The sequence below is a fragment of the Apostichopus japonicus genome, chromosome 12, assembly GCF_037975245.1.
Source record: "Apostichopus japonicus isolate 1M-3 chromosome 12, ASM3797524v1, whole genome shotgun sequence".
Classification (NCBI taxonomy): Eukaryota; Metazoa; Echinodermata; class Holothuroidea; order Aspidochirotida; family Stichopodidae; genus Apostichopus; species Apostichopus japonicus.
The window spans coordinates 9,401,789-9,429,730 of NC_092572.1; the positions used below are offsets into that span (position 1 = coordinate 9,401,789).

General features: G+C 36.3%; 1 protein-coding gene across 3 annotated transcripts; it reads right to left on the reverse strand.

Moving 5' to 3' along the window:
* LOC139977432 (transmembrane protein 145-like) lies at positions 1 to 27,651 on the reverse strand. Of its 3 annotated transcripts, XM_071986761.1 has the most exons (15): positions 27,133 to 27,651; positions 24,267 to 24,341; positions 21,981 to 22,067; positions 21,258 to 21,491; positions 20,652 to 20,730; positions 17,736 to 17,807; positions 16,378 to 16,449; positions 15,191 to 15,259; positions 14,356 to 14,515; positions 7,684 to 7,777; positions 6,941 to 7,113; positions 6,373 to 6,493; positions 5,454 to 5,690; positions 4,516 to 4,611; positions 1 to 3,328 (listed from the first exon to the last, which is right to left on the reverse strand). In XM_071986761.1, exons 1-15 carry the CDS (start codon positions 27,253 to 27,255, stop codon positions 3,308 to 3,310), a joined length of 1,713 nt encoding a protein of 570 aa, XP_071842862.1. In that variant the 5' UTR covers positions 27,256 to 27,651; the 3' UTR covers positions 1 to 3,307. The 3 variants fall into 3 exon arrangements, with proteins under 3 accessions (XP_071842862.1, XP_071842865.1, XP_071842863.1); XM_071986764.1 differs by lacking the exon at positions 17,736 to 17,807 and having other exon boundaries at positions 27,133 to 27,650; XM_071986762.1 differs by lacking the exon at positions 16,378 to 16,449 and having other exon boundaries at positions 27,133 to 27,650.
* Between the last annotated feature and the right edge of the window lie 291 nt (positions 27,652 to 27,942).

Consider the following 27,942-nt stretch of genomic DNA (forward strand, 5'->3'; position numbering starts at 1 on the left):
CAATTTGTACAAGTTTATTTCACATCAAGGTGGTTATAAAATGAATCATGGAATTAAAGCAATAAAGGAAACAATATTCAGTTTACAACTTAGCCATTAAGTTTTAAACTTCAAAAGTGAGAGCAATAGAAGCTAAATGGAATGTTGTAAAAACAAAATAGATGATCTAAATGTAAAATAAAAAATAAACGAAAAAAAAAGAAAAAAGAATTTGACCAAAATTTTATCTAACAAAAATCGTTATTTCCTTCAAATATTTAAATTGTTGTGTATCACAATACATGCATTCCTGACTATGCTACGGAAAATACAAAAAACTGTCAATAGCTATCTATTAAAATGTTTTTTTTTGTCGTTGTTGTTATTCCACGGTGGATCGTCTGTCAGTACTGATCAAGAATGGATCTGGAACGCCAAAGTTTTTTATGAATTAATAGCAATATTAATTCACACAATAAAGTTGTGTGAGTTTATTATATATAATATAGTAATATTATATATAACATATATAATTAAATTATATATATAATTAAATATATATATTATCATAAAATAATAATAAGACACATATATATATAGCTGCAGGCGTGAAACTCGAGTAACAACTTGCTGTAAGTTACCGTATAGGGTATATATATATGTATATATATATATATATATATATATATATATATATATATATATATATATGTATATATATATATATATATATATATATATATATATTTTATACTTTTTCTTTTTTAATCAGGCTATCAAATTCCCAGTGAGACAACCAATCACATGACTTGTTGTACTAACAACCACAACACACAAGCTTTGAGAATCCAGGATACATATATTGGACATACGTACTGGACATTTTCAATATTGGGTCATTTATCACAGATTTTGCGTACAAGGTATGACAATAACTAAACTTCAAGACAATTTTGACTTGCCTTTACTGACAATATTAAGATATTTATGCAATATCATTTGCATATTACAAATTACTGCAAATGCAAATAACTGCATATTGCAAACTTACCTATTTCATCTATTTAAAATGTAACATTGAGATTGTTACACAGATTCAAAAAAGGCACATGACAACAAGAGACCGTGCAAGAAATAGTAGAATACTCCAGAGGTTCTTCCAAAATAAAAATAAACTTACAAACACTTTGAGAGAAAAGACATTTGAAACTCATTGGTTATTTTGAACAGTACAGACATGTCTGTTTGCTTTTAAAAAGAAATATCTAAGAATATAGCTTACACCATGTATGAATGATAACCCACAGTAGCATAGCCAGAGAGGAGAAGGGGGGGGAGGGGAGGTTGATCCCAACTCCATGAGATGGGACAGAATATGGAAGAAGTTATCCAATCAGAGAAGCAAAATTTATTTCTAATATCAAAGCAGCTATTAATTGATGCTCAAAATTTTGTTGCTTTTTTTTTTAAATAGACCCAACAAGGATGGCTAATAAATTTGGTGAATTAACAAGAACATTCCTCTGAAATAACCAGAGTTTTCAAAGATTTTGTGAATAGATTGATTCCTCATCTCCCTAGCTATGCCCATGGTGATTATTGCAAAAGAACATGTAAAAGATTCTCTTATCTTAAGGTAAAGTAAATCTCTTTGGTGAGCAGTGGAGAGAAATTAAAAATTATTGAATAGTAGAAAAATATTGGTCAAGTAGATGAAAGATCCCGGTGTAGATTATTTGAAAGGCAATTTTGCTTGAATCGTTAAGACACAGAATACATGGCACATAAGAATGGAATAATTAAGTAAGGATTGGAAAAACAATCTGCATATATTATGAATAATTGCCAAACTTTCAGCTAACTCAAGAAAGCTACTTCCAAACACTAAACAGATATACACACTTGCCCCGTTAGGCTTTCAGCTAACTCAAGAAAGCTACTTCCAAACCCTAGAAAGATGTGACAAACTTGCACTGTTCTCGCTTTCACAACTCCCCACGGCTTTGCTTCAATCACAGTGACCAGTTGACGCAAGAGGGGAGAATTCTGCATTTTTAATTGCCTCAAAGTTCCTTAGAGACTGCCTTATTTCTTTAAGCTTTGAGGAGTCTTAAGGAGTCCTCCAGAATGTGTCATTGGATGGTAGAGTACCCCGTGTCCAAGGTAATAATTCCATGGTCAATCAGAGACCCTGACATATTTGAGATTGGGGCTAAGAGGATGGGGAATGGGGTGTGACAAGGATCAGGAAATGTTGAGCTGCTTTGGAGGACATATCTGTTACCACCTCAATGTGGAAATCATTGCGGGTTGCCATGCCCCCATCTCCCAATGTCGGGGGACCTGGGTCAACACATGAGAATATATTACTGGTAGAATAAATTATCGTATCATGTATCAGATATGCAAGCATGTAGATTAAAGTGTTTGGCAAAGAAAGTACCAAACCTGTCTGTTGCTTGAGGTCAAATCAGCACAAAACTCTTGCTTTTAGTAATCATAAACAGGGTCGTAGAGACGTTCGGAATACATATGTCTGAAAGACTAACGCAACTTGCATATTAGTTACTATGGAATCACAGCATTTCATTTCTCATAGTTGTTCTCTCCTCGTTAACGTAAATAACAAATTAATATTAATTTGTTACTGCTAGAGCAGTGACGTCTTACACTCCCAAAAAGTGACATATCATAAAAGTATAAAAGAGTTTAACATTGAGCGAAGAAGACTATATCATTTCCAATATGTTTGAAAGAAATACAAATGACCTTTGACATCCATGCTGTCATGCGACCATTTTAAATGTCAACAGAACAAGTGCCAGCATGTTCATTTCAATTTGTAAAAAAATTCTATTTTTTCACCTGAAAATCCTAAAGACAATATCATAACAACAAACCATGAGAAAATATATCTAATTTCTTCTTTTAAATCTAAGGACTGTTTAATAATATAACTTTCTTGTAAATGTAGTTATTTTATTACATTAAAATCATTCATTGTATAATTTATCATATATGAGATTTATAATATATAAATTTGCATATCTTGACATATTACATTTTATGAAAAAGTTTCTTTATAAATTCAACAGGGATTAAAAAATACAGATCAATTCTTTTTTTTTCTTCAGAATCTTTAACATAATTACCTTAAGTCTTTGCACACACGGTTCAAATAAACTTACTTGTACACTTTGGTAGTTATAACGCAAACCAGTGGGTTCAACACACACTGGCTGCTTTTACATGATTCCCTAAACACTGAGTAAATGTAATACTGTCAATCGCCACGGAAACTGTCCCAGATCCTGGTGCTGCATATTCCTTACATGTTTACATTGTTATTCTGTAAAAAAAAAAAAAAAAAAAAAAAAAAAAAAAAAATTAAATTGAACACGATTGGCTATGAGAGTGACATCTTTTTTATCTTACGAGCAAAAGTGAATAGCGCCCTCGGCGAGCAGACCGGTTGGTAAGTCTATAATTGTGCTCACTTTCTAACAAGTTGTCTGTACAGGTATTTTATCTTCATGGATTCGTAACTCGTACTCTGGACAATATGGAAATCGACTAGTATAGACAATAGCACAATATATGAACATGAGGGCAATCAATGGACTTGCAGACCTCATCTCCTTCATGACTTTACTCTTGGCAGCATCATTTTTAAGTATGCCATTTGTTCACACAGTCAGTTTGAACTTGAACAGGCTTACGGAGTAGGAAGGAGTTGGCGACACTCTTGAGCACACTTTAGGTCAAATTGGACTTTGAGCACAATTGACCTTTTCCTCGGACCTAAACACCAAAATCTGCACTATTCGTTCCTAACACACTTTTTACTCACTCACTCACTCACTCCTTGACACACTCAATCACTCACTAAAACACTCACACAATTCCTCACATTTCTGATGTGGGGGGTAAAGTACACTATTTCATCTCCCTATACATTACATGTAGGGAGATAAGATAAAAACATGTACTAATAATTTTTTTTTAAAGTACTTATAAAAAAAAAGTAAAAAAAAGGTACTGAAAAAAAGTAAATGAATTTGTTTTTAAAAAGTACTAAAATTAAATCTGTATTGTACTTCTATTAAACTAATTTTGTAACAAGCTGCAGGGGTCAGTGTCCCAGAACAAAACACAATCTGTGCTACCTGAGTAACGCTATGTCAAGTCATAACCAAAAAAACTGTACATCTCCATGCTGTCTCAAAAGTTTACTTTTGGCGGATCAAGAATCCATTTGCCCAGTCACGTGTGTCAGAAGCTGCTTGGTCAGTGCTGACCCTTGGTACCTGATACTAACGTGGGGGGTGGTGGGGGGGGGGTGGGGTAATCAGCATTCTTTCTTTACATCCTTTACAGCCGACTTTTATTATAGCAGATCAGCAATCCCATGTTATAGAGGTTACTGTAATACTCTTTAAGGTCATGAACCTGTGTGGTTGACGCTTAGACGTAGTTCTCGAGTCTCTACGGAGATGTGTGTCTCATGTTTTAATGTAAAGATTAAGGGTCTCTTACCCCATTCTGTTTTCCATTGGCTTGAAACAAGCTAGTGATGTTTGCATCTGTTCTAGGAGTACCAGTGCTTGCTGGTCGCGGTGTCTGATTGCTCGGCTAAGGGAGTTTTGAAAAAGGAATGGAAGGATATTAATTCATGAGCAACAAAATATATATGATTGAGCACCAAAATGCACATGATTTGAGCACCACAATATATATGAGCACCAATATATATAAGCACCAATAAATATATATGTATAAGCACAATATATAAGCACAATAAACATATATATATATAATCACAATATATATACTTATATATATCTATAGTAAATAAATAAAGAACGACACACCAGAAAAATTCCACTCTACGACCGGGACTCATCAGACGAAGGTAGGAATCGAACCCAGGATCTTGCGTCACAGACCAAAGTCCGTACCACTGGACCACAGTGATTCTACTGTGTGTTAATGCGTATAAATTGGCTTTGTATTGTTATTGAGGGTGTATTACCCAAGTGCTATGATTGTATTGAGTGCACCCCTGGTGCTTTGAATCTGACAATTTACACAAAATAACCACTCTCTATAGTCAAGCCAAGCCGTATATAAGAAATGAATGTGTAGAAAGTGGTATGACAGATAAAGAGTAAACAAATAGAACAGCCAGTTTATAATAAATCATCCATAAATCAACTAGTTGCCTTGGTAACTGTAATTTTCCCCTGCATTATATTGTTGCTACTAGCCATACCACCAAACATTTAGAATTACACCTTACAGGAATGGAATTAGGGCAATACAAAAGGTACCTTTGTGATGGTAAAAACCTTAAGGTAAGTCCACTAGAAAAGTGTGTTAATGATTACATCATTCTATGGAGTCAACAGCCTAAATTTAGAACCACCATCGCTCTGCCTTCACTGCGACACTAAGGATTTGAGGAAGAACCTTACCCCCGTGTGTTTATTAGCCGTGGCGGATTGCTGCGAGGAACTGTACTGGACGGTGAATAAACCGGTGAAGTCAGTCGCCCTTCGTTCTTCTTCCAGGACATTCCCATTGGTCCCGTGATGGGAGAATCCATCGACGTTGTTCTGCAGCGAGCCGTCCGGGCCCATCAGGCAGCCTATCTGGGACGTCCGTACATGGTACGGAAAGTTGGTATTAGCTGCCGACGGCCTCGTCAATATCTAATAGAAGAAATGTAGATGATTACAAATAAAATTTAATTACTTTTAATACTTAAAAACTTAATTAGTTTTACTTAAATTACAAGTCTAGGTCAGAATGATATTTTGATGGGAGATTAGTGGAATTAACAGCGATTAGCATCAACATATCGCAATGCAGCACGATGTTACTGAACGTTACCAAGAAGACAAAACAAGGCTATCAGGATCAATACAGATATGACTCACAATGTAACTAACCTAGCTCTCTATCCTATCATTATCCTACCTAACTAAGGATATGTTTTACTGTATGTACCAAGAAGCCTGTATATACTATCAGTGTCAAGAGACTTACTTTCTCAACATTCCTCTACTCTTCAACATACCACAATCAAGGAGAACGTTATCCTATACTTATCAAGATGCCAGTATGAATTATCACTACCAATACAGAATGACTTTACCATACTCCATAACATTTATATACAAGGATATGTTATCCTATACTTACCAAGATGCCAGTATGAGCTATCAATACCAATACAGGAATGACTTATATTCCATACAATAATAATAGGCATATTATCCTATACTTACCAAGAAGCCAGTATGTGCTATCAATACCTATACAGAATGACTTAACCTTTCAACTCCATCATACTCCATACCATTATACAGAGGCCTGTTATCCTATACTTACCAAGAAGCCAGTATGTGCTATCAGGGCCACAGAGAGTTCTATTGCATTCATAGCTTTCTCTCGCCACCATTTTGGCATCACTAGGGTTGCTATGATGATCATGATGGGCATAGCCAAAAACCTGAAGGAGAAAATGTCATGTGCAAAAAACAGTTTTTTTAATGATGTAAAGTTGAAACAGTAAAGTTAGTGGAATTTGTATATTTCTTCAGACTGTGAGAAAATCAATTGATATACATCAGTTCTGTCAGAATATGTAGGCTACCTCAATTCACTATCATTAAGAAAACCACAACCCTAACTCAGCTATAACAACCAAATTCCTACAGTCCCAATCAAAGTTTATCAATAACAAGACTTCCAAAAACTCAGTAACCTTGGTGGTGTATGAATATTTTGCAGCCTATGAGAAATCAGCCAATGTTTAATTGCAATTAGGAACATTTGATTTCAGAGATGTTTTAGACCTGTAGAAACTGATTGGTTGTTCCCAACTGTTTACCTTCATGTAACAGATGCATGGAATATATTATATCTTCTGTGAAATAAATTTCGAATCATGTCTCACCATAGCGTGTATGCGAAGAAGAAAGGCACATAAAACAAAGACTTCTCGGGGTAGTGTTTCAGGGTGAAGAATATTGCGTAAATAAACCACAGCCATGTTAGACCTCGTAAGAGCACAAGCCCGAATCCTGCTAGACTCTCGTAGAAGTACAGCACTTCTCCAGGATCAAAGACCTTCAAGAAATCACAAAATACAGAATACAAGTTTACAGAATACAAATACTGAATACAAATACAGAATACAAATATGTACATACAAATACAGAATACAAATATGTACATTCAAATACAGACATACAAATACAGAATACACATATGTACATAGAAATACAGACTACAAATATGTAGATACAAACACAGACATACAAATACAAATATGTACATGTACAAATACAGAATAAAAATGTGTACAAACGAATACAGAATACAAATGTATAGATACAAATACAGACATACAAATAATGAATACAAATATGTACATACAAATACAGACAAAAATACAGAATACAAATATGTAAATACAAATACAGAATACAACTGCAAACATACAAATACAGAATACAAATATGTACATACAAATACAGACAAAAATACAGAATTACTCAGTTATCTTTATGAAGGAAAAACTTAATCATGTTATAAACATTAAAATTGTAAATGTTTCCATTTAAGTTTTGTTGAACAATTATGACACATCAGGACAAAGAAGTTTTTTATTTGGATAGTTGAGCCATTAGTACATACCACTGCTTCATAGATGAATAAAGCTGTATAAACTAAACAATAGATAGCCATAAGAACTGTGATCTTAATGGATCCAGAATGGCTGAGCCGTCCTCTGAAAACAAAACAAACAAACAAACAAAAGATATTATCAACTTGATGAAACTAAGTGTGTTACTTTCCTATAATATTTATGATGTACGTATCCATTGTGTTAAATGAATACTCGTAAAATGAGCAACACATTGAAACCAAACCTTTCCAATTTGCCAGTTTGGAGAGTCACAGTTTCCAAGAAAGTCCTTGGAGATCATTTCAAAATACTTAGCATTAGGAGATTAATGCCTAGTTCTGATGACTAACACATCAATAAGGAGCAAAACATAGGTGTTAAAACTAACAGGAATACAGAAACTAACACAAACCTACATATTTCTTTGTATTCCTCAGCCATGAATGTTCATGCCAACAGGAATACAGAAACTAACACATACCTACATATTATTTTGTATTCCTCAGCCATGAGTCTTAAAGCCAACAGGAATACAGAAACTAACACATACCTACATATTATTTTGTATTCCTCAGCCATGAGTCTTAAAGCAAACAGGAATACAGAAACTAACACATACCTACATATTATTTTGTATTCCTCAGCCATGAGTCTTAAAGCCAACAGGAATACAGAAACTAACACATACCTACATATTATTTTGTATTCCCCAGCCATGAGTCTTAAAGCCAACAGGAATACAGAAACTAGCACGTTATTTGTATAACGTAATCAAATTCTACATTAAGTTAACATACCCTGATATTTGCATTATTTTCCCTAAGCCACATGTATTAATATTGACAGGCCTACGAATAAAAAAATCTATGGCAAATTATAATATATCACGCTCTATTGTATTCTTATGACATGAGTAATAATATCAACAAAATAGAGAAAACTAAGGAAATCTACAGTGAACGTAGTTTGTATGTTTGCTATTCTTAGCAATTATTAACATCAATATAATTCTCTTTGCATTTCATTGTATATTTATATTACAGAAAATCAATAGTTTAAAGCCTAGGTGACTGGAATTCTTTAAGGCTTGGGTGTTATTGATTATCTCCCAGCCTTCAGAATTCACATCAAACAGAGAAACTAGGAGACATCAATGGTGACATACCTTAATATTATTGTGTTCACCTTATCTTTGAGAATTCACATCAAAAGGAAAAGGGGAGCTAAGCACAGTCAAACTCAACTTGTTATAGTGTATCCCTTTGAATATTGGCATCAACAGATCAAGTAAGGAACACCAGATGTGGTATACCTTGTTATTGTATATCCCTTACCCATAAGTATTCATATGTATGGAGAAACCTAGGGACATTTACAGACTTAACATACCTTGTTATTGTGTATCCCTTACCACTTAAAGTATTAATATCTATGGAGAAACCTAGGGACATTTACAGACTTAACATACCTTGTTATTGTGTATCCCTTACCACTTAAAGTATTAATATCGATGGAGAAACCTAGGGACATTTACAGACTTAACATACCTTGTTATTGTGTATCCCTTACCACTTAAAGTATTAATATCGATGGAGAAACCTAGGGACATTTACAGACTTAACATACCTTGTTATTGTATATCCCTTACCCATAAGTATTCATATGTATGGAGAAACCTAGGGACATTTACAGACTTAACATACCTTGTTATTGTGTATCCCTTACCACTTAAAGTATTAATACCGATGGAGAAACCTAGGGACATTTACAGACTTAACATACCTTGTTATTGTTTATCCCTTACCACTTAAAGTATTAATACCGATGGAGAAACTTAGGGACATTAACAGACTTAACATACCTTGTTATTGTGTATCCCTTACCCATAAGTATTCATATGTATGGAGAAACCTAGGGACATTTACAGACTTAACATACCTTGTTATTGTATATCCCTTACCCATAAGTATTCATATGTATGGAGAAACCTAGGGACATTTACAGACTTAACATACCTTGTTATTGTGTATCCCTTACCACTTAAAGTATTAATACCGATGGAGAAACCTAGGGACATTTACAGACTAAACATACCTTGTTATTGTGTATCCCTTACCACTTAAAGTATTAATATCGATGGAGAAACCTAGGGACATTTACAGACTTAACATACCTTGTTATTGTGTATCCCTTACCACTTAAAGTATTAATACCGATGGAGAAACCTAGGGACATTTACAGACTTAACATACCTTGTTATTGTTTATCCCTTACCACTTAAAGTATTAATACCGATGGAGAAACCTAGGGACATTTACAGACTTAACATACCTTGTTATTGTGTATCCCTTACCCATAAGTATTCATATGTATGGAGAAACCTAGGGACATTTACAGACTTAACATACCTTGTTATTGTTTATCCCTTACCCATAAGTATTCATATGTATAGAGAAACCTAGGGACATTTACAGACTCAACATACCTTGTTATTGTATATCCCTTACCCATAAAAATTCATATGTATGGAGAAACCTAGGGACATTTACAGACTCAACATACCTTGTTATTGTATATCCCTTACCCATAAGTATTCATATGTATGGAGAAACCTAGGGACATTTACAGACTTAACATACCTTGTTATTGTTTATCCCTTACCCATAAGTATTCATATGTATGGAGAAACCTAGGGACATTTACAGACTTAACATACCTTGTTATTGTATATCCCTTACCCATAAGTATTCATATGTATGGAGAAACCTAAGGACATTTACAGACTTAACATACCTTGTTATTGTATATCCCTTACCCATAAGTATTCATACCGATGGAGAAACCTAGGGACATTTACAGACTCAACATACCTTGTTATTGTATATCCCTTACCCATAAGTATTCATATGTATGGAGAAACCTAGGGACATTTACAGACTCAACATACCTTGTTATTGTATATCCCTTACCCATAAGTATTCATATGTATGGAGAAACCTAGGGACATTTACAGACTTAACATACCTTGTTATTGTTTATCCCTTACCCATAAGTATTCATATGTATGGAGAAACCTAGGGACATTTACAGACTTAACATACCTTGTTATTGTATATCCCTTACCCATAAGTATTCATATGTATGGAGAAACCTAGGGACATTTACAGACTTAACATACCTTGTTATTGTATATCCCTTACCCATAAGTATTCATACCGATGGAGAAACCTAGGGACATTTACAGACCTAACATACCTTGTTATTGTATATCCCTTACCCATAAGTATTCATATGTATGGAGAAACCTAGGGACATTTACAGACTTAACATACCTTGTTATTGTATATCCCTTACCCATAAGTATTCATATGTATGGAGAAACCTAGGGACATTTACAGACTAAACATACCTTGTTATTGTGTATCCCTTACCCATAAGTATTCATATGTATGGAGAAACCTAGGGACATTTACAGACTTAACATACCTTGTTATTGTATATCCCTTACCCATAAGTATTCATATGTATGGAGAAACCTAGGGACATTTACAGACTTAACATACCTTGTTATTGTGTATCCCTTACCACTTAAAGTATTAATACCGATGGAGAAACCTAGGGACATTTACAGACTAAACATACCTTGTTATTGTGTATCCCTTACCACTTAAAGTATTAATATCGATGGAGAAACCTAGGGACATTTACAGACTTAACATACCTTGTTATTGTGTATCCCTTACCACTTAAAGTATTAATACCGATGGAGAAACCTAGGGACATTTACAGACTTAACATACCTTGTTATTGTTTATCCCTTACCACTTAAAGTATTAATACCGATGGAGAAACCTAGGGACATTTACAGACTTAACATACCTTGTTATTGTGTATCCCTTACCCATAAGTATTCATATGTATGGAGAAACCTAGGGACATTTACAGACTTAACATACCTTGTTATTGTTTATCCCTTACCCATAAGTATTCATATGTATGGAGAAACCTAGGGACATTTACAGACTTAACATACCTTGTTATTGTATATCCCTTACCCATAAGTATTCATATGTATGGAGAAACCTAGGGACATTTACAGACTCAACATACCTTGTTATTGTATATCCCTTACCCATAAGTATTCATATGTATGGAGAAACCTAGGGACATTTACAGACTTAACATACCTTGTTATTGTTTATCCCTTACCCATAAGTATTCATATGTATGGAGAAACCTAGGGACATTTACAGACTTAACATACCTTGTTATTGTATATCCCTTACCCATAAGTATTCATATGTATGGAGAAACCTAGGGACATTTACAGACTTAACATACCTTGTTATTGTATATCCCTTACCCATAAGTATTCATACCGATGGAGAAACCTAGGGACATTTACAGACTCAACATACCTTGTTATTGTATATCCCTTACCCATAAGTATTCATATGTATGGAGAAACCTAGGGACATTTACAGACTCAACATACCTTGTTATTGTATATCCCTTACCCATAAGTATTCATATGTATGGAGAAACCTAGGGACATTTACAGACTTAACATACCTTGTTATTGTTTATCCCTTACCCATAAGTATTCATATGTATGGAGAAACCTAGGGACATTTACAGACTTAACATACCTTGTTATTGTATATCCCTTACCCATAAGTATTCATATGTATGGAGAAACCTAGGGACATTTACAGACTTAACATACCTTGTTATTGTATATCCCTTACCCATAAGTATTCATACCGATGGAGAAACCTAGGGACATTTACAGACTTAACATACCTTGTTATTGTATATCCCTTACCCATAAGTATTCATATGTATGGAGAAACCTAGGGACATTTACAGACTTAACATACCTTGTTATTGTATATCCCTTACCCATAAGTATTCATATGTATGGAGAAACCTAGGGACATTTACAGACTTAACATACCTTGTTATTGTATATCCCTTACCCATAAGTATTCATATGTATGGAGAAACCTAGGGACATTTACAGACTTAACATACCTTGTTATTGTGTATCCCTTACCCATACGTATTAATATCAATGGAGAAACCTAGGGACATTTACAGACTTAACATACCTCGTTATTGTTTATCCCTTACCACTTAAAGTATTAATACCGATGGAGAAACCTAGGGACATTTACAGACTTAACATACCTCGTTATTGTGTATCCCTTACCCATACGTATTAATATCGATGGAGAAACCTAGGGACATTTACAGACTTAACATACCTTGTTATTGTGTATCCCTTACCACTTAAAGTATTAATACCGATGGAGAAACCTAGGGACATTTACAGACTTAACATACCTTGTTATTGTTTATCCCTTACCACTTAAAGTATTAATATGGATGGAGAAACCTAGGGACATTTACAGACTTAACATACCTTGTTATACATCCCTAACCCATACGTATTAATATCAATGGAGAAACCTAGGGACATTTACAGACTTAACATACCTTGTTATTGTTTATCCCTTACCACTTAAAGTATTAATATCGGTGGAGAAACCTAGGGACATTTACAGACTAAACATACCTTGTTATTGTGTATCCCTTACCACTTAAAGTATTAATATCGGTGGAGAAACCTAGGGACATTTACAGACTTAACATACCTTGTTATTGTGTATCCCTTACCACTTAAAGTATTAATATCGATGGAGAAACCTAGGGACATTTACAGACTAAACATACCTTGTTATTGTGTATCCCTTACCACTTAAAGTATTAATATCGATGGAGAAACCTAGGGACATTTACAGACTAAACATACCTTGTTATTGTGTATCCCTTACCACTTAAAGTATTAATATCGGTGGAGAAACCTAGGGACATTTACAGACTTAACATACCTTGTTATTGTGTATCCCTTACCACTTAAAGTATTAATATCGGTGGAGAAACCTAGGGACATTTACAGACTAAACATACCTTGTTATTGTGTATCCCTTACCACTTAAAGTATTAATATCGATGGAGAAACCTAGGGACATTTACAGACTAAACATACCTTGTTATTGTCTCCCTTACCACTGAAAGTATTAATATCGGTGGAGAAACCTAGGGACATTTACAGACTTAACATACCTTGTTATTGTGTATGCCTTACCACTCAAAGTATTAATATCGTTGGAGAAACCTAGGGACATTTACAGACTAAACATACCTTGTTATTGTGTATCCCTTACCACTTAAAGTATTAATATCGATGGAGAAACCTAGGGACATTTACAGACTAAACATACCTTGTTATTGTGTATCCCTTACCCATAAGTATTAATATCGATGGAGAAACCTAGGGACATTTACAGACTTAACATACCTTGTTATTGTGTATCCCTTACCACTTAAAGTATTAATATCGATGCAGAAACCTAGGGACATTTACAGACTAAACACACCTTGTTATTGTGTATCCCTTACCACTCAAAGTATTAATATCGATGGAGAAACCTAGGGACATTTACAGACTTAACATACCTTGTTATTGTTTATCCCTTACCACTTAAAGTATTAATACCGATGGAGAAACCTAGGGACATTTACAGACTTAACGTACCTCGTTATTGTGTATCCCTTACCACTTAAAGTATTAATACCGATGGAGCAACCTAGGGGCATTTACAGACTTAACGTACCTCGTTATAGTGTATCCCTTTGCCATGAGTATTAACATCAACAGAAATACAGCATCGGATGTCGCCTGAAATATTCTGGCGGTCGTTCGCCAGAAGGGGGCCTCGGTCCCGGTGCGGGCGTAATTGAAGTAGAATATGATGAAACAACACAATGACAAAACTGTGAAGAAGAAAAAGGGAGCAATATTATTCAAACATACATGTAATATTGTAGGATAACTTGCCTCTGTAGAAAGTGTTCAATGATTTAGTTTTTGGACTAGTATTTAGTTCTGTGGCCTTTCCTGGGTCCACAGTCTCTGTAGCTTCTTTCTGCTACACCCAGGGGTGGGGGGGGGGGCATGGTGGGTCATTGAGAGCAAAACCTTGGATAACATTGTTCATGGAGCAACATAATTGTAACTTTTACAAAAAATGGGTAGAACATATCAATACACTTCTTCACTTGAGTTTAAAATTTGTTTTACATTGAGTAGGGTGGACTGAAAGATATTTGAGTTTCATGAAAACCAAAAAGCTGACCATCATGAGGGTAGAGCTTCTAGCCTTGGTTGGATGATAAAGAAAGGCTTCCAAAACCCCTTATGATCAGTCCCTGAATATACCACGGTCTGAAAAGGTTTTCCCGATGAGTGAAATTTCAAAAAGGAGCTTAACCTGTTAAATGGATTATTTTGGGATTACTACACGACTGCAGATATTTGTATGGATTTCAGGCCATTCGGTTTTCTCGACATAAATGTGACCTCTTAAGAGGGTCATCAAAAAAGACGTTTCCCTTCCAAGTTGAACAAGTTTGTTTTAAAATGAAAGATCATGGCCTTGAATTACTTACAGTATAGTATGACTGTTGCAACAAACATCTTGTAGGTGGTATGCAGAAGTTGCTTTTGTCTCAAAACAGCTGTATTTAAAGGAAATAAGGATTAAAATAAATTAAATGTGCATATTCAAAGCAGATTATATGAAAAATTTATGTTAATTTTTTTAATAATGTGAGCATGGAGAATGGGAGGCTTAACTATATTGTTGTTAGTAACCAAACAACAAGGGGGAGTCTTCGGGAAGAAAATTAATAAAGTCATTAAGAGTTCCTGCCACAAAATGTCCATTATCAATTTAAATATTGTACTCAGTTTACACATCATATGCACAGTGCTTGTTACTAAACATACTGATCTGAATTCAAACTTAATTTGCTCTTAAAAATAAGATAAGAATAAACATCCTCTTTTGTTTATTGACTGTTGTCTTTTGTTGCAGTTTATGACAAAGTTCAGTTTTTATGTCATTGAGGCATTTTGTAGACCAAGATGAATTGAATAATAAACTTATTACAATGCATAACATTTACTAGTTTTAACTTTCATTGGGTCAAACAACTTAATATTTAGGCTGTCCGATTTTTATTTATAAATCGTGATCCTGTTTGTAGTAAAACTGGCAGGAATTGATGACTAATACACAAGATTAGCTTTAGATAGAGATGCAGGATTTGAAGTACTTAATCCAATTAACAAAATGTTGAGAAGATTGCTGTGTTTTGAGTTTGAATTACCCTGAGTTTCCAGTTTGATAAGAATCAAGTCATCCTCACACCCGCCCAACTGAAGACTGAAAAAGGTTCAACTCAAAGTGACCTGCATGACCTACAGTAGTTCTCAATAGCTTGCAAGATCCATGGGGAGTACAACTGACCCACACACACAAAACAACAGATGAGCGCTCACTGAATGAATGTTTTCTGTTAATGAACAGTGCTCGCTTTAGGTCACATGCTCATGCACATGCTCTCAGCTCTACATAATTTGAGAGCACATGCTCTCTGCTCTACGATCCCCATAATTTGTCTACGTTACGACGGTCAGGGTGGAGTCGGGTCATATTTCGCTGGGCAGTGCGCAGCCATGTACTTTATACAATACTTTTAATCAAGACCATTTGGCAAGGCAGTAAAATGAAGTAACAAGGTTGTTAAACTTGAAGATTAAATATTCTTAACTAGAGATGAGAAATACTTACACGCTACGACATAGGTAAAGAAAATGACAAGGATATAACAGACCAACATAACCATGTCTGTCTCTAGGATGCCTGCAGGGTGAGTAGAATTAGGTGATAAAAAATGAAGATTTGCGGTTAGATTCACAGCATAACAGATCAGGTCAAATTGAGAATGTTATGATGTAAAGAGAGGAAGTTAAAAACCAAAACCAAGATACGGGGCAAAATACGGGAAATTGTTAGTGTGCACAACCAAAACAAAAAGTGTAACCTTGAGAATAGAACTCTTGGATACCATCAGATGGTGGTCATAAGGCCAAAAAAAAAAAATACCACTATGCAAAAATATGTACCAGATGTTAGAAGTTGTTTGATGTAACAAAAAAGATTATGGTGCCAAATGTATGTGGATTTGGAGGATAATGGCAATTGCGTGAGGTGGCGGTGATGGGATGGGGGTGGGGGTGGGGGGTGTGTGGAGTGGAGTGAATTTTTGGTAAAAACTAAAATCTTCAAATGCAATTGCCCAAAATTGGTTCACAGATTGTGCCTGTTAACATGTGACATTTATTGTGTGACTGGCCATGTATAACATTCATGCTAGCTTTTACATAGTCATGACTTTTTCAAATCTATTTTGAAATATTTCTCTTTTTTGTTGTTGCTGAGATTACTACAGCAGGAGGTCCCATTTAGACGAGATACAAGACTAAATTTGAGAAAACAAGTCACCCGTCAGAAAAAGGTGCACAGAGAAAATGGGATTAGATGGTAAAACATGATCTGAGGTGCAGTAGAACATCACAAAGACCAATAAACAAGTTCTAACAAGGTGACAGATATATCGGACGGGAGATCAGTGATATTGCATACCGTACACAAACCTATCCATTACGAAAACAAAGACATCTTTTACAGTCGAACGTAGTATCATCACTGAATAATTTGTGGCAAAAACCTCTAGTGAAGACTATATGGTCACATTCTATCATTTTGCTATGTTACTAATGATTTTCAAAAGGGTGCCAACTGTTTCCTCTACCAACCCCCCCCCCCCTGTCCTCCCCTTAGTACCCACTAAATCCTATGCATGGTTATCAACCTGCAACATTTGCTATGTACATGCTGGGAGGTGGGTGCAGGTAAGCAAACTTTAGCCAAACTGGATGATAGTTTACTTGAAAGTGGCAGTTTTTCACTACTGTACGTATGTGCTGAAATTACTGCTAATTAGTGAATTACCAAAAGGTTAGTGCAAGTGCTTCAAACAGTAACTATAAACTACTCTTTCAAAGTGTTGTTACGGAGTTTAGTATTTCGTGCCAAGTGATGATTAGATCCCTTCACCAGTTTCAAAATCCGTCCAGTCGACTCACCGGTTACATAATAGACTAGTAACATGAGAATGAAGTACCAGAAACAAAAGGCCATGTCTGACTCCAAAATGCCTGGTAAAGTAGGGAAGTAACAGAGATGGGACGAGGAGGTGTGGTTACAATACAAACGTAATAATAATAACAATCTTCAGAGAGAGACCCCCAATGAATAGTCAAGTCCTGTGCACCACCCCAAAGGTGTGACAAGTTGCCCCCCCCCCCATGACCACACCCTGTGTAAATTAATGTGGAGGGTGTTGTTGTCAAAATGGCTATTACGACATTTCACCTGCGATGTATAAGACAGGTTTGAGACCCCGGCCAGAAGAACTGCGAGATAACGTGTAAATATGGTTGTGTGTGCCGGTTTGTGGCTGCACCCCATGGGAAATCCCCTCCTGGATGCTTCTAGGCGTGGTGCACTGTAGTCCCTCCCCCCCCCCCCTTCCAGCAGTGACTGTCTGAATTATGCACACTTGGTTGTGTGGGTGTGAAAAGTTAACAACGACCAGAGTATATAATTGATGTACCATACTGGCCTTACCTTGCTTCAAGTAAGACTGTCAACTTACAATATTTCTAACTTTTACCATGTAGAAAGCGATATGACGTAATACTGGGGCTGATCTCTGTTCTGACTAATTTCTTTCTTACTGGTGCATGCTAGCTAAAAACTTTGAATGAAGTGTGACCATAACATCATCCCATTAATTTTCTATAACATCCAAAGTTATAAATGTGGAAAAATAATAATAATTAGAAGAATAGATACTTTGTGTAAGGTTAGCAATTTCATTTAAAAACAAGCAAAAGCTAAACAAAAAAATATTCCAAACTAAGAAAAATAGCTGTCACAGCCTCTGACAATGGAAACTGATTATTAATTGATATTTACCAAAAATTACTAATTCAATTATTAAGGTATTATATATGAAAAATTGCTTAGATAGTCTAGATAACAGGCAATATTAACTTGTATGTTAATAAATGGTTACTGCATAATTGTAAGTCCTTGTTTATGACTAGTTTAAGTCTACAATGGAAGACATTAACATACAAATTAATCCTTCCTGAACTTCAGAATCTGGCCTTTTATGTTCACTTGTCAGAAAAAGCCCTGGTTATAGCTGTCAAAAAAAGTCACAACCACTTTTTTTTCATTTTTGAAAGAGTTTCATTTCCACGTTATAATGTTGACAAACCTTCAGCTATATTCAGCAATCCCTAACAAATCAGTAAAAATTTGGATCCTAATGTTAGGTTTAGGGCCTACAATAGAATGTTTAACATTGTGGGGAGGTTGGCAGACTAGTTGTAGATAATTAGTTAGACTATCTGCCAGCCTGCATCACGTGCATCAGTTAAAGATTTACATGATATATGTGCAATGTGTGGTTGTTACTGGCCATAGATTACATTAACTAGGGACACTCCATAATGTTGAGTTCTTTATAATGACATCACATTAAAATGCTTTGAAACAAAGTGTTCTCATGAAGGAATTCATTTTTTAACCTTATAAATTGCTTAATTTTCTTTTCATTTTTTTGCTTCTCGTTTGCCTAATTAACTTGGGCTCGAGAAAAAGGCTTTCATATTGACAATTAACCCCAAAGTAGATTTGGACGTTAATGAGTACACTATAAGCAAGACAACAGATTGTTCAAGAAGCCTCTTTAAAAGAAATTGGAGCAAAAATTATGGGGGAAACTTGTGACTACCGCCAGACCAGTCAAAGGGCCAAGGAAAAATGGGGAGATTTGCACTTTACCACTAAGTAACTACTTTTAGGTAAAGAAAGTTGGGTTGATTGTAGTACTTAAGTATGCACTAGGGGACTCTTTTACAAAACCATATAGCTTAGCCAAAATCAGAACATTCATGTGCTGGCAGAGGTCATATAAAGGTCGGTCACATGTGTGACGTGAAATGAAACTGGCTTTTTTGCACAAAAAAACATTGGCAAATTCCTCAGTTTCTAACAGAGCTGGATAACCCTAATTTCTCATGTTTCTACCTTAATGTGTTTCCATTCTAACAAGACATTTCACCTCAATATTTCACTTCTTAAAATTAGCATAATACTGCATAAGCTAAAATAATCCGGTCACTTGTGTGACATTGTTGGGTCACGTGTGTGACATTCTGAATTTTCAGTCCATAGTATGCAATTTTTGCAGTGCAAATGTTGACTCTAGTAATGACCACAGAACAGCACTGATGTTGATATTCCATAGGAATTACTTTAGAACAGTTTTACTGCCATGATTTGGAGGGTGACGTGTGTGACATTGTTGGGTCACGTGTGTGACATTTTGCATTTTCATGGATAAATGTCACACACGTGACCATCAGTCACATGTGTGACGACTAATTAGAGGCTATTAATTAATCGTAGGAATAATTATTTGAATGGATATTTTGCAGAACTAACAGTCTGTATCAAGAACGGTTGCATATCAAGTGTGGACATCATAAGGCACATCAGTTACTTTTTATGAAAACTTTTATGTTATTTTGGTCAGGCGTGTGACATCAAAATTATGCTTATTAGCACCCATTATTAACGAAGAATTGAAGATCAGGAACCTCTGCTTTAGGAATGAAATAAATGAACCTATGTATAACTGCCTCCATGTGATAGTTGATAACTGAAATATTATTTCTAGATACTCATGTAGAAAAAAACAAGTTTACAGTTAAAAACTACCAATTTTGGCTAAAACTTACAATAATGCAAATTTATGCAAATTAGTATGTTATGGTTGTAATTTTAATGCAAAACATATGAAACAGAAAACTTGAGGATTCCCTCTAAAACAAAAAGTATAACATTTGGTCCTGATGAACACTTTAGTTTTTTCGTGCCAGTTTCATTTTCCAGAGAATAGCCCCAAAGCTGAAGGGTTTACTTACCAAACTGATCAGCTGAGAAATGTTTCCTGAAGAACGAATCGCCATTAGTCATCGTTAGCTTATACCTCGCAACCAAGCCCTTTCGAAGAAACAGAATAGGAAACAAAAGGGGAGAAGATGTTCTTTTAAATTGTCCCATCAAAATTTGTGATCATTTGTGTCAATGTTTGGTCTACGACTACCAACCCTTGCAGCATTTTTCTACTTACACTCATGTAGTATTCCAAGAAAACGTCTGCTCGGTTCGGAATTCGTTTTACATCTTTAAAAACAATCGATTTTGGATGGGGAGAGAGCGTGGAAAGCTCCGAAAAGAAAAGCTTGTTTCAACTTTATCCCAGCTCGGGAGAAGAAGAAGAAGTTCTCAATGTGAGGGGTCTTCACCCTCTATGCAAAATGTTCACAAAACGCAATTGATACTCTACAGTACATCATGGAAAAAAGTATGAAATGTCTGGGATGTTCCTTTAGGCATTAGATGATAATATTAGCTCCTCCAGCCAGATATATTTAAGTCTAAGGAAATCCATCCTTTTATTATTTGTTTATCAAAATATTTGCTATTGGTTGAAACTTTAAGATTCCTAAAGTGTTACTGGAACTTACATTTGCACTCTCGCAGTTGTCAATAACCAGGTACCACCAACGATCTCGCACGGACCGGAAACTCCGCCCTCCTTTGCAGTCAAACTTTTCTTCGTCTCCGTAAGTGGATATCCAGCCTTCGTCGGTTTCTGAATCCATGGACTCGGAAATACAGCCGGACCAGACGAACTCCGTGGTGAGGTTTATAATCTGGTGGTTCTCCGGCCTTAGCACAGACTCTTTCTGCGCACATGTCTGACAAAAAGGTTAAGAAAATGTTTCCAATTAAAACTTCACAATCTTAATCCTCTGGACATACAATCAGTTTCCATAGCCTAGTGGTTAGGCTGTCCGCATATAAAGCGGGAGGCCAGGGTTCTCATCCCGGTTGAGGCTGGAAGTTTTTTCACTGGTTTGGATTTTCCAACTCAGTACAATCTAAATTATGTTTATATATATTGAAGAGAGAGCAGGGAAAAGCTATTTAGATAACTTTGGGGACCAAATATCACAAATTTCTCAGGTTAAAGTTCAAGGGAATATTAAGTGATACGACAGGAAGCTCCTCTCGATCCAATCGACCAATCAATTCGCTTGGTTTACGTCACAATGAATGTGTACAGTATTGAGCACTGTAATGAATATCACAACATTCATCTGAAAATTGGGATTCAAAATTGTTGAAGTTAAATTATTCCCTGATAGGCTCTGTTGGGAAACTTGCTTTTAGTCATGGTGTCTTACCTTGAGGGGAGCAGAGTCCACAGGATAAACAGCCCCCCATTGGTCAGCTTCATCATAGTAAAGGATTAAATTCTCAACAGCAAAAGACTGCAAAAGAAGAAGAAAGAAAAGCAATAAACAGAATACCTGTAAGTAACTTTTAATGCACATCTGAAAAATATATAAATCTCAAGCAAAAATTTCCAATTGATCTGTGATTTGTCACTTGTGTCTGGGTTTTGTGATATGACCATTACAATGACTGACTCAGACAGGGTAAGAAATTACTCAAACCATCAAAACCAACTTTTTGGGGAATTACATGACCCTCAATGAAATACAAAGTGAAAATCATAAAAAATATAGAAATGACAAAAAAAAAATACCAACAAAATAAAATGACAGAGAGACAAAAAAAATTAATAAAAATGCAAGAGATATTAATAGTAATTTAGGGACAGCAGTGTTCCACCTTTCTTTTCATTGTAATGTACCCAAACACATCAAGAAATATACACAATAATGTTCTAATAATTAACCGTACGTAAAATGTTCTTGGGAGAGTTTGTGAGGTTTTCCAACACGGCATTGACGCCACAACAGGACAGAGTAATAGTGGAGTACACTGCTCTCATTAAACATGGTCATAACTTCATTAGCAGTTGGTTCACAACCACTGGTACATATACCTGTAGTGTTTATTACCACAGAAAAGTATTTGAATTTACGACCCAACTCTGGACAGTGACAGCTTAGATCTATCTTTCTTAACCTGGGGTCCACAGACCTATGGGGGATCAGTGATAAGTGTTGGGGGGTCTGTGAGGGGGAAAAGGGTACACAAAACGAGAATTAAGGAAGGAAAAACCAATGGGGACTGTAAACATTTGACTGAAGTACATACACTGTCAAAATGTCACCGACCATGGTAAGCTGAGGTCACTAGTAACTCTAGTTATGTCTAGGAGTTTGTGAACATTGCCTAATAATCCATACGTGCAGGGGTCTGTGGATAGCAGGTGCAGGTAGCAGGCAGTGGCGGAGCGCTCATACAGTCAGGGGGGGGGCAAATGCCCCCCCCCTGATGGACTCAAATGGACTGCTGGCGCCCTTTACAGCTTTTTACCACTTTTTACTTATTCGCAATTATTGATTTTATTATTGCGCTCTCATCTACTTATTGACATTTGTCACATTTTGTTGGTGTAATTTTCTGACAAAATGCTCTAACGGCGGTCTTGTGATGAAGCGCATGCATATTCAACACCCAAATAAACTTCAGCGTTGTCACAAATGGCGAGACCTATTTATTCTTCGTTTATCTGCGAATTAGTTAGGCACGGAAAGGGTCATTTCCGGCGATCTAGGGAGTATCTTGCAGGGTTGGCCGGTTTTTACCGGGCGGTTTTTACCGCCCCGGTAAAAACAATAACACCTATAAGTGGGAAAAACTGGGAAAAACCGGGAAAAACCTCAAATTATATAGAATTCCTAAAAACTCATGTGGAACTTGTGGAGGAGCATAGAATCTACAAGAAAATAGCATCTTATGGTAGGGGGTTGGGTTACATCCAAAGAACAGCTATGATCTATAACTTGTGAGTTTACCGATTAGACTACTGTATTATAAATAATTCAAATAAATAATATATTGGATGCTCAAATCAACCAACTTTATTTTCCTATCGAGATGCATAATTCCATTATCTAGAGAATGGTTCGCCACTTCGTTCTATCCTCCGCTGTTCATGCCACATAATAGGCCTGAAGAATTTAGGAGGGGTGAATGTCCCAGTGTAGACCTATAATGGTTTGGGCAATAGGCAATGCATAATGCTAAAGAGATTGTGACAGAATAACTATACATGTGCAATACGAAAAATACTCTTTTTTCCACAAAAAGTAGAATAAGAATGTGATAAAATAGCTCAAAATGAAGCTAAGAAACTCCCATATTCAATAAAATATGCCTGTCATGAAACAATATCGTGCCTACTGATGACCCTGCATTTTACGGACAATTAATCCTAGTTTTCGAGACGGAGGCGGTTTTTACCGGTATTTACCAGTTTTTCCCGGTTTTTACCTGGTTTTTACCGCTTAGTGGGAAAAACAGATTTTTCCCGGGAAAATGCCAACCCTGGTATCTTGACTCAAAAAATGTCTGTACGCTCCGCGCCAACCTGTGGTGGCACTCCGCTTAGATAGTGTCAAAAGCGCCCCTACAGACCATTCTCGCCCCCTCTGACCAATACCCCTAGCTCCGCCACTGGTAGCAGGTGCAGGTAAACTGTAAGGATAGCTTACCTTTGGGTACTCCACCTCGAATCGAAGTCGACCTACTTCAGAGAGAAAGCAGAAACGCGCCATGAATGACCAAGTCTGCAGGAAAAACAATAAAGAACAAAGTGATACCAGAAATACTGTAGTTTAAAATGCTTCTCAATGCAGTCAAGAACAAACTACAGTGTGCCAAATACCTACACCAAAAGTTCAAAGAAAATGGCAAAAAACTTGGGTTTAGATTAGGCTAGGACATAATTAACCATAATTACAATTTAGCTATAAGCTTGGGCCATGTGCTCTGTTGTAATACATTATTAACCTTACATAATAATCATGCAGTTGGATTAAATTGGTAAAATCATTAAGATAGGACAGTCACTAACAATTAAATCGGATTTTACAAGACACGAGGATGCCCAGACTGAAATTATGCAAACATGAGGCCTAGGCTACTATAGGCTTTGTTACAGTAAATGTAGCCTTCCCAAGTTACATTGAGCCTAAACCTGATAATACTTGTTGCAACTAGTGTGCTGAAGCCTGTAACATTAAGATATCACAAATTAAGGTTCCAGAACAATTAAAAATTGTTTTTACGTATTTAATTACACAGCTAGTGTAGCCTCAGCCTGTGACAAGTTTACAAAATATGATTAAAAATTACGCTGACTGACATATTTTTGTGTTTTGGCTGAAAATTTAGCCTGGTGTCTGTTAGACCAGGGGCCTTTTCATACCGCCATCAGTACTTTCCGCCATAAAAATGTGCGCTTTCCGCCATAGAAAAAGTGGCATTCTGCCATGGCGGTAAAACACTTTTGTATGGCGCAAGGAGCACATTATTGTTGGTGCCCTGTATATATTGCTTCGCTTCACTCTACCTAGGCCTATTAAATCGGTCATTTAAATTGACAATCAGAATCGTACTTTTTAAAGTGGCCATGACACGAAAATTTCAACGTCCTGTCTTTTTGGGATCTATCTAAGCATGCTCTCTAGAACATATATCAACCAATCTGCCAGTTAAAAATTTGATTTTTCCCTTCAAAAATTGAGATTTAATTTACCCTCTTCGGACTTGAAAAGTTCGTTTGGCTGAAAATTTTCCTAATCTCATGACGTCATGTGACGTCATGTTATGAACACGATTTGGCACTCGCTGATTTCTCCGAACACATATCACACTTACAGTACGACAAGTGTACATAAATACACAAAACAGTCAATAACAAGTCGGGCGAAATCAGATCGAAATTTCCCGTGGAATGTCAGATTTAGAACCAAATGCAGCAACCGAAGTTCAAAGTGATAGTGGTTCTTCACCAGGCAGTGAATTAGAGTGCCCTTTCTCATATTCGAAGCAGAGAGTGAAGGCGATGATCAGGCCAATATTCAACCGAACGTTAAGGGTGGACCTGAGGTGTTAGAACCGTATCAGTTCGAGCCTGTTAAACGAGCCGAAATTGAAGCTCCACAACATATCGAAGAATAAACCCGTTCGGAACTATTGCAAGGAACAAACAACATGGTAAGAATTTATTAACGAAGCATTTAAAAACAAAATCCAGTCCATTTTGTGCATGTGTTGTTGGAATTCTCGGAATACCCTAAACCGTATTGTGCGTTGTGTTACGGTGACTTACAACCCATATGTACAGTGTGTTGGCTATGTATTCATGCATGTACAAGGCTCGCCACTTGCCACATTGGAGGTTTCCTGTTCTCCAATCTGCTCTTCGGAGTTTTTAATGTGGAATACTTGACAGAAGAACGACTCGTTTATGTCGACCCGTTAAAGCCCATTTGTTTTATTTCATAGAAAAGGAGGGATCGTAGTATGCTTTCGTGAAGTGTTCGCTACGTACGGAGCTGTATACTGGCCAGGCCCAGTGAAATTGGCGCTAGTGTTTTGCACTAACTTGGTCATAATCGCCGTGTTTTTTTCGTCCTTCAGCCATGGATGAAGGCTAGTTGCATGGGTTATGATAATTATGCAGCCCCCAACAACACAACGGACCGGCATTTCTCTCGGATAGTTTACAACAGTTGTAAAACAAACTTGAAATTTCTAACGATATAGCGTAATACAGTGGTTGTTCTCTCAGTATAAATGTGCGTGTATATGGAACGGTATGATCGTCTCGCATCCGGTACATGCCTGGGCTTGTGTTCCTAACATGACGTCATCATTGTCTTGTTGTGAAATCGTAATTTCAGATATCTATTTTCGGGTGCGAATATTAAAACGTTAATTAATAATTAGTCCTTGAGGTTTTCAAGGTGATGAGGATAGTTTTGAACATAGATTTTCAGAGGAAGTTACTCTCGATTAGTTGGATTTTTCGTGTCATGGCCTCTTTAATGAACAATCAGCCCAATTTAATTTGGTTTATACCATTACAGAGATCTAGACGGTGTTAAGACTCTTACAAACTTAAAACTATTCAATCAACCTGTACATTAAAGACTGTGTATCAATTCCCCAATCTTGTCTTAACCACAATTCAGTCTATCTATCGAACCGTCACATTTGAAGACAGTGTACCTATCCTTCCACACGATTCAAAGAAAATTTCACCGATACATTCCTGTATACCACGGTAAAATCCATTCCTAAAATGTACATCCCCCCATAGGTTGAGCCTTTCCGCCAAGGCAAAACGGATCAAAACCTACTGTATGTCGGAAAGGTATAGTGGAATGGCACTAGATCCTGTTACTGTTAGACCTAGTCTACACATTTAGCTACAGTATGTAAGGTTGCAGGCCTGGGCTGACAACTAGTTATATGAGTCTTACACTTACAAAAAAACTAGGTATAGCCTAGGGCCCTTACAGATATAACCAGTTAGTTAGTCCCATGGCAAGTTAGGCAGTGTTTACTTACATCTATGGTCCTCAATTCTCCCTCCATATAAAGTGCCTTGGTGAGTGTAATAGAGCTGAGAAGAATCCATAAGCACATCCATTTTGGTAACATTTTACTGGGATATTTTACAGACAATGACATACAGGATCAGCTCTGTTGCATTACATTTTCTTCAAAATTAACGATCCCGCTACTAGCCTGAGTTCGGCTAGTTGCTGGCCTGGGACAGTAATTGCCTTTTGGTATAGTGTTTTAGACGAACTGCTACTTGGCTAGGCTGTAGCCTAACTACAGTAGAGAATGCTAACGTAGGGGCCTAGGCTTGTAACGGTAACAAGAAGTCTCAAATTATCTCTGCAGAGTGAATAAGCAAGCCAGTCTAGAAACTTCGCAATATGTTTGAAATACTTTCCAACTCTTGTTGTTGAAATGCTTCCGTTAAAGTAGAGATGAAACCAGTTAACTTCTGTAAAATAACTAATAGCCCGACTCGGTGTATAGTTAGTGGACTTTAGGCCTATCATTTGTACACACAAAAGTAATATTTGTTCGATTCGATTATACTATGTATGTAATAATATAGTGTCGACATGTAAAGGATATTTCGCGCAACTACTATGACGTAGGAAATAAGAAATGCATATTCAGTAGCATGACCTCAGCTGGTTTCTACTATCAACGTGTACTGCTGCCTAGCAACACACAACAAATGAAAGAATCGGCTTTTGTGAAATAATCGATATGCTAGGCACAAGAACACTTATCTGTTTAATTAAAGGCTAATGGTGGAGAAACCACCCTGTTTGTTGTAGATATATTTGCACTAAG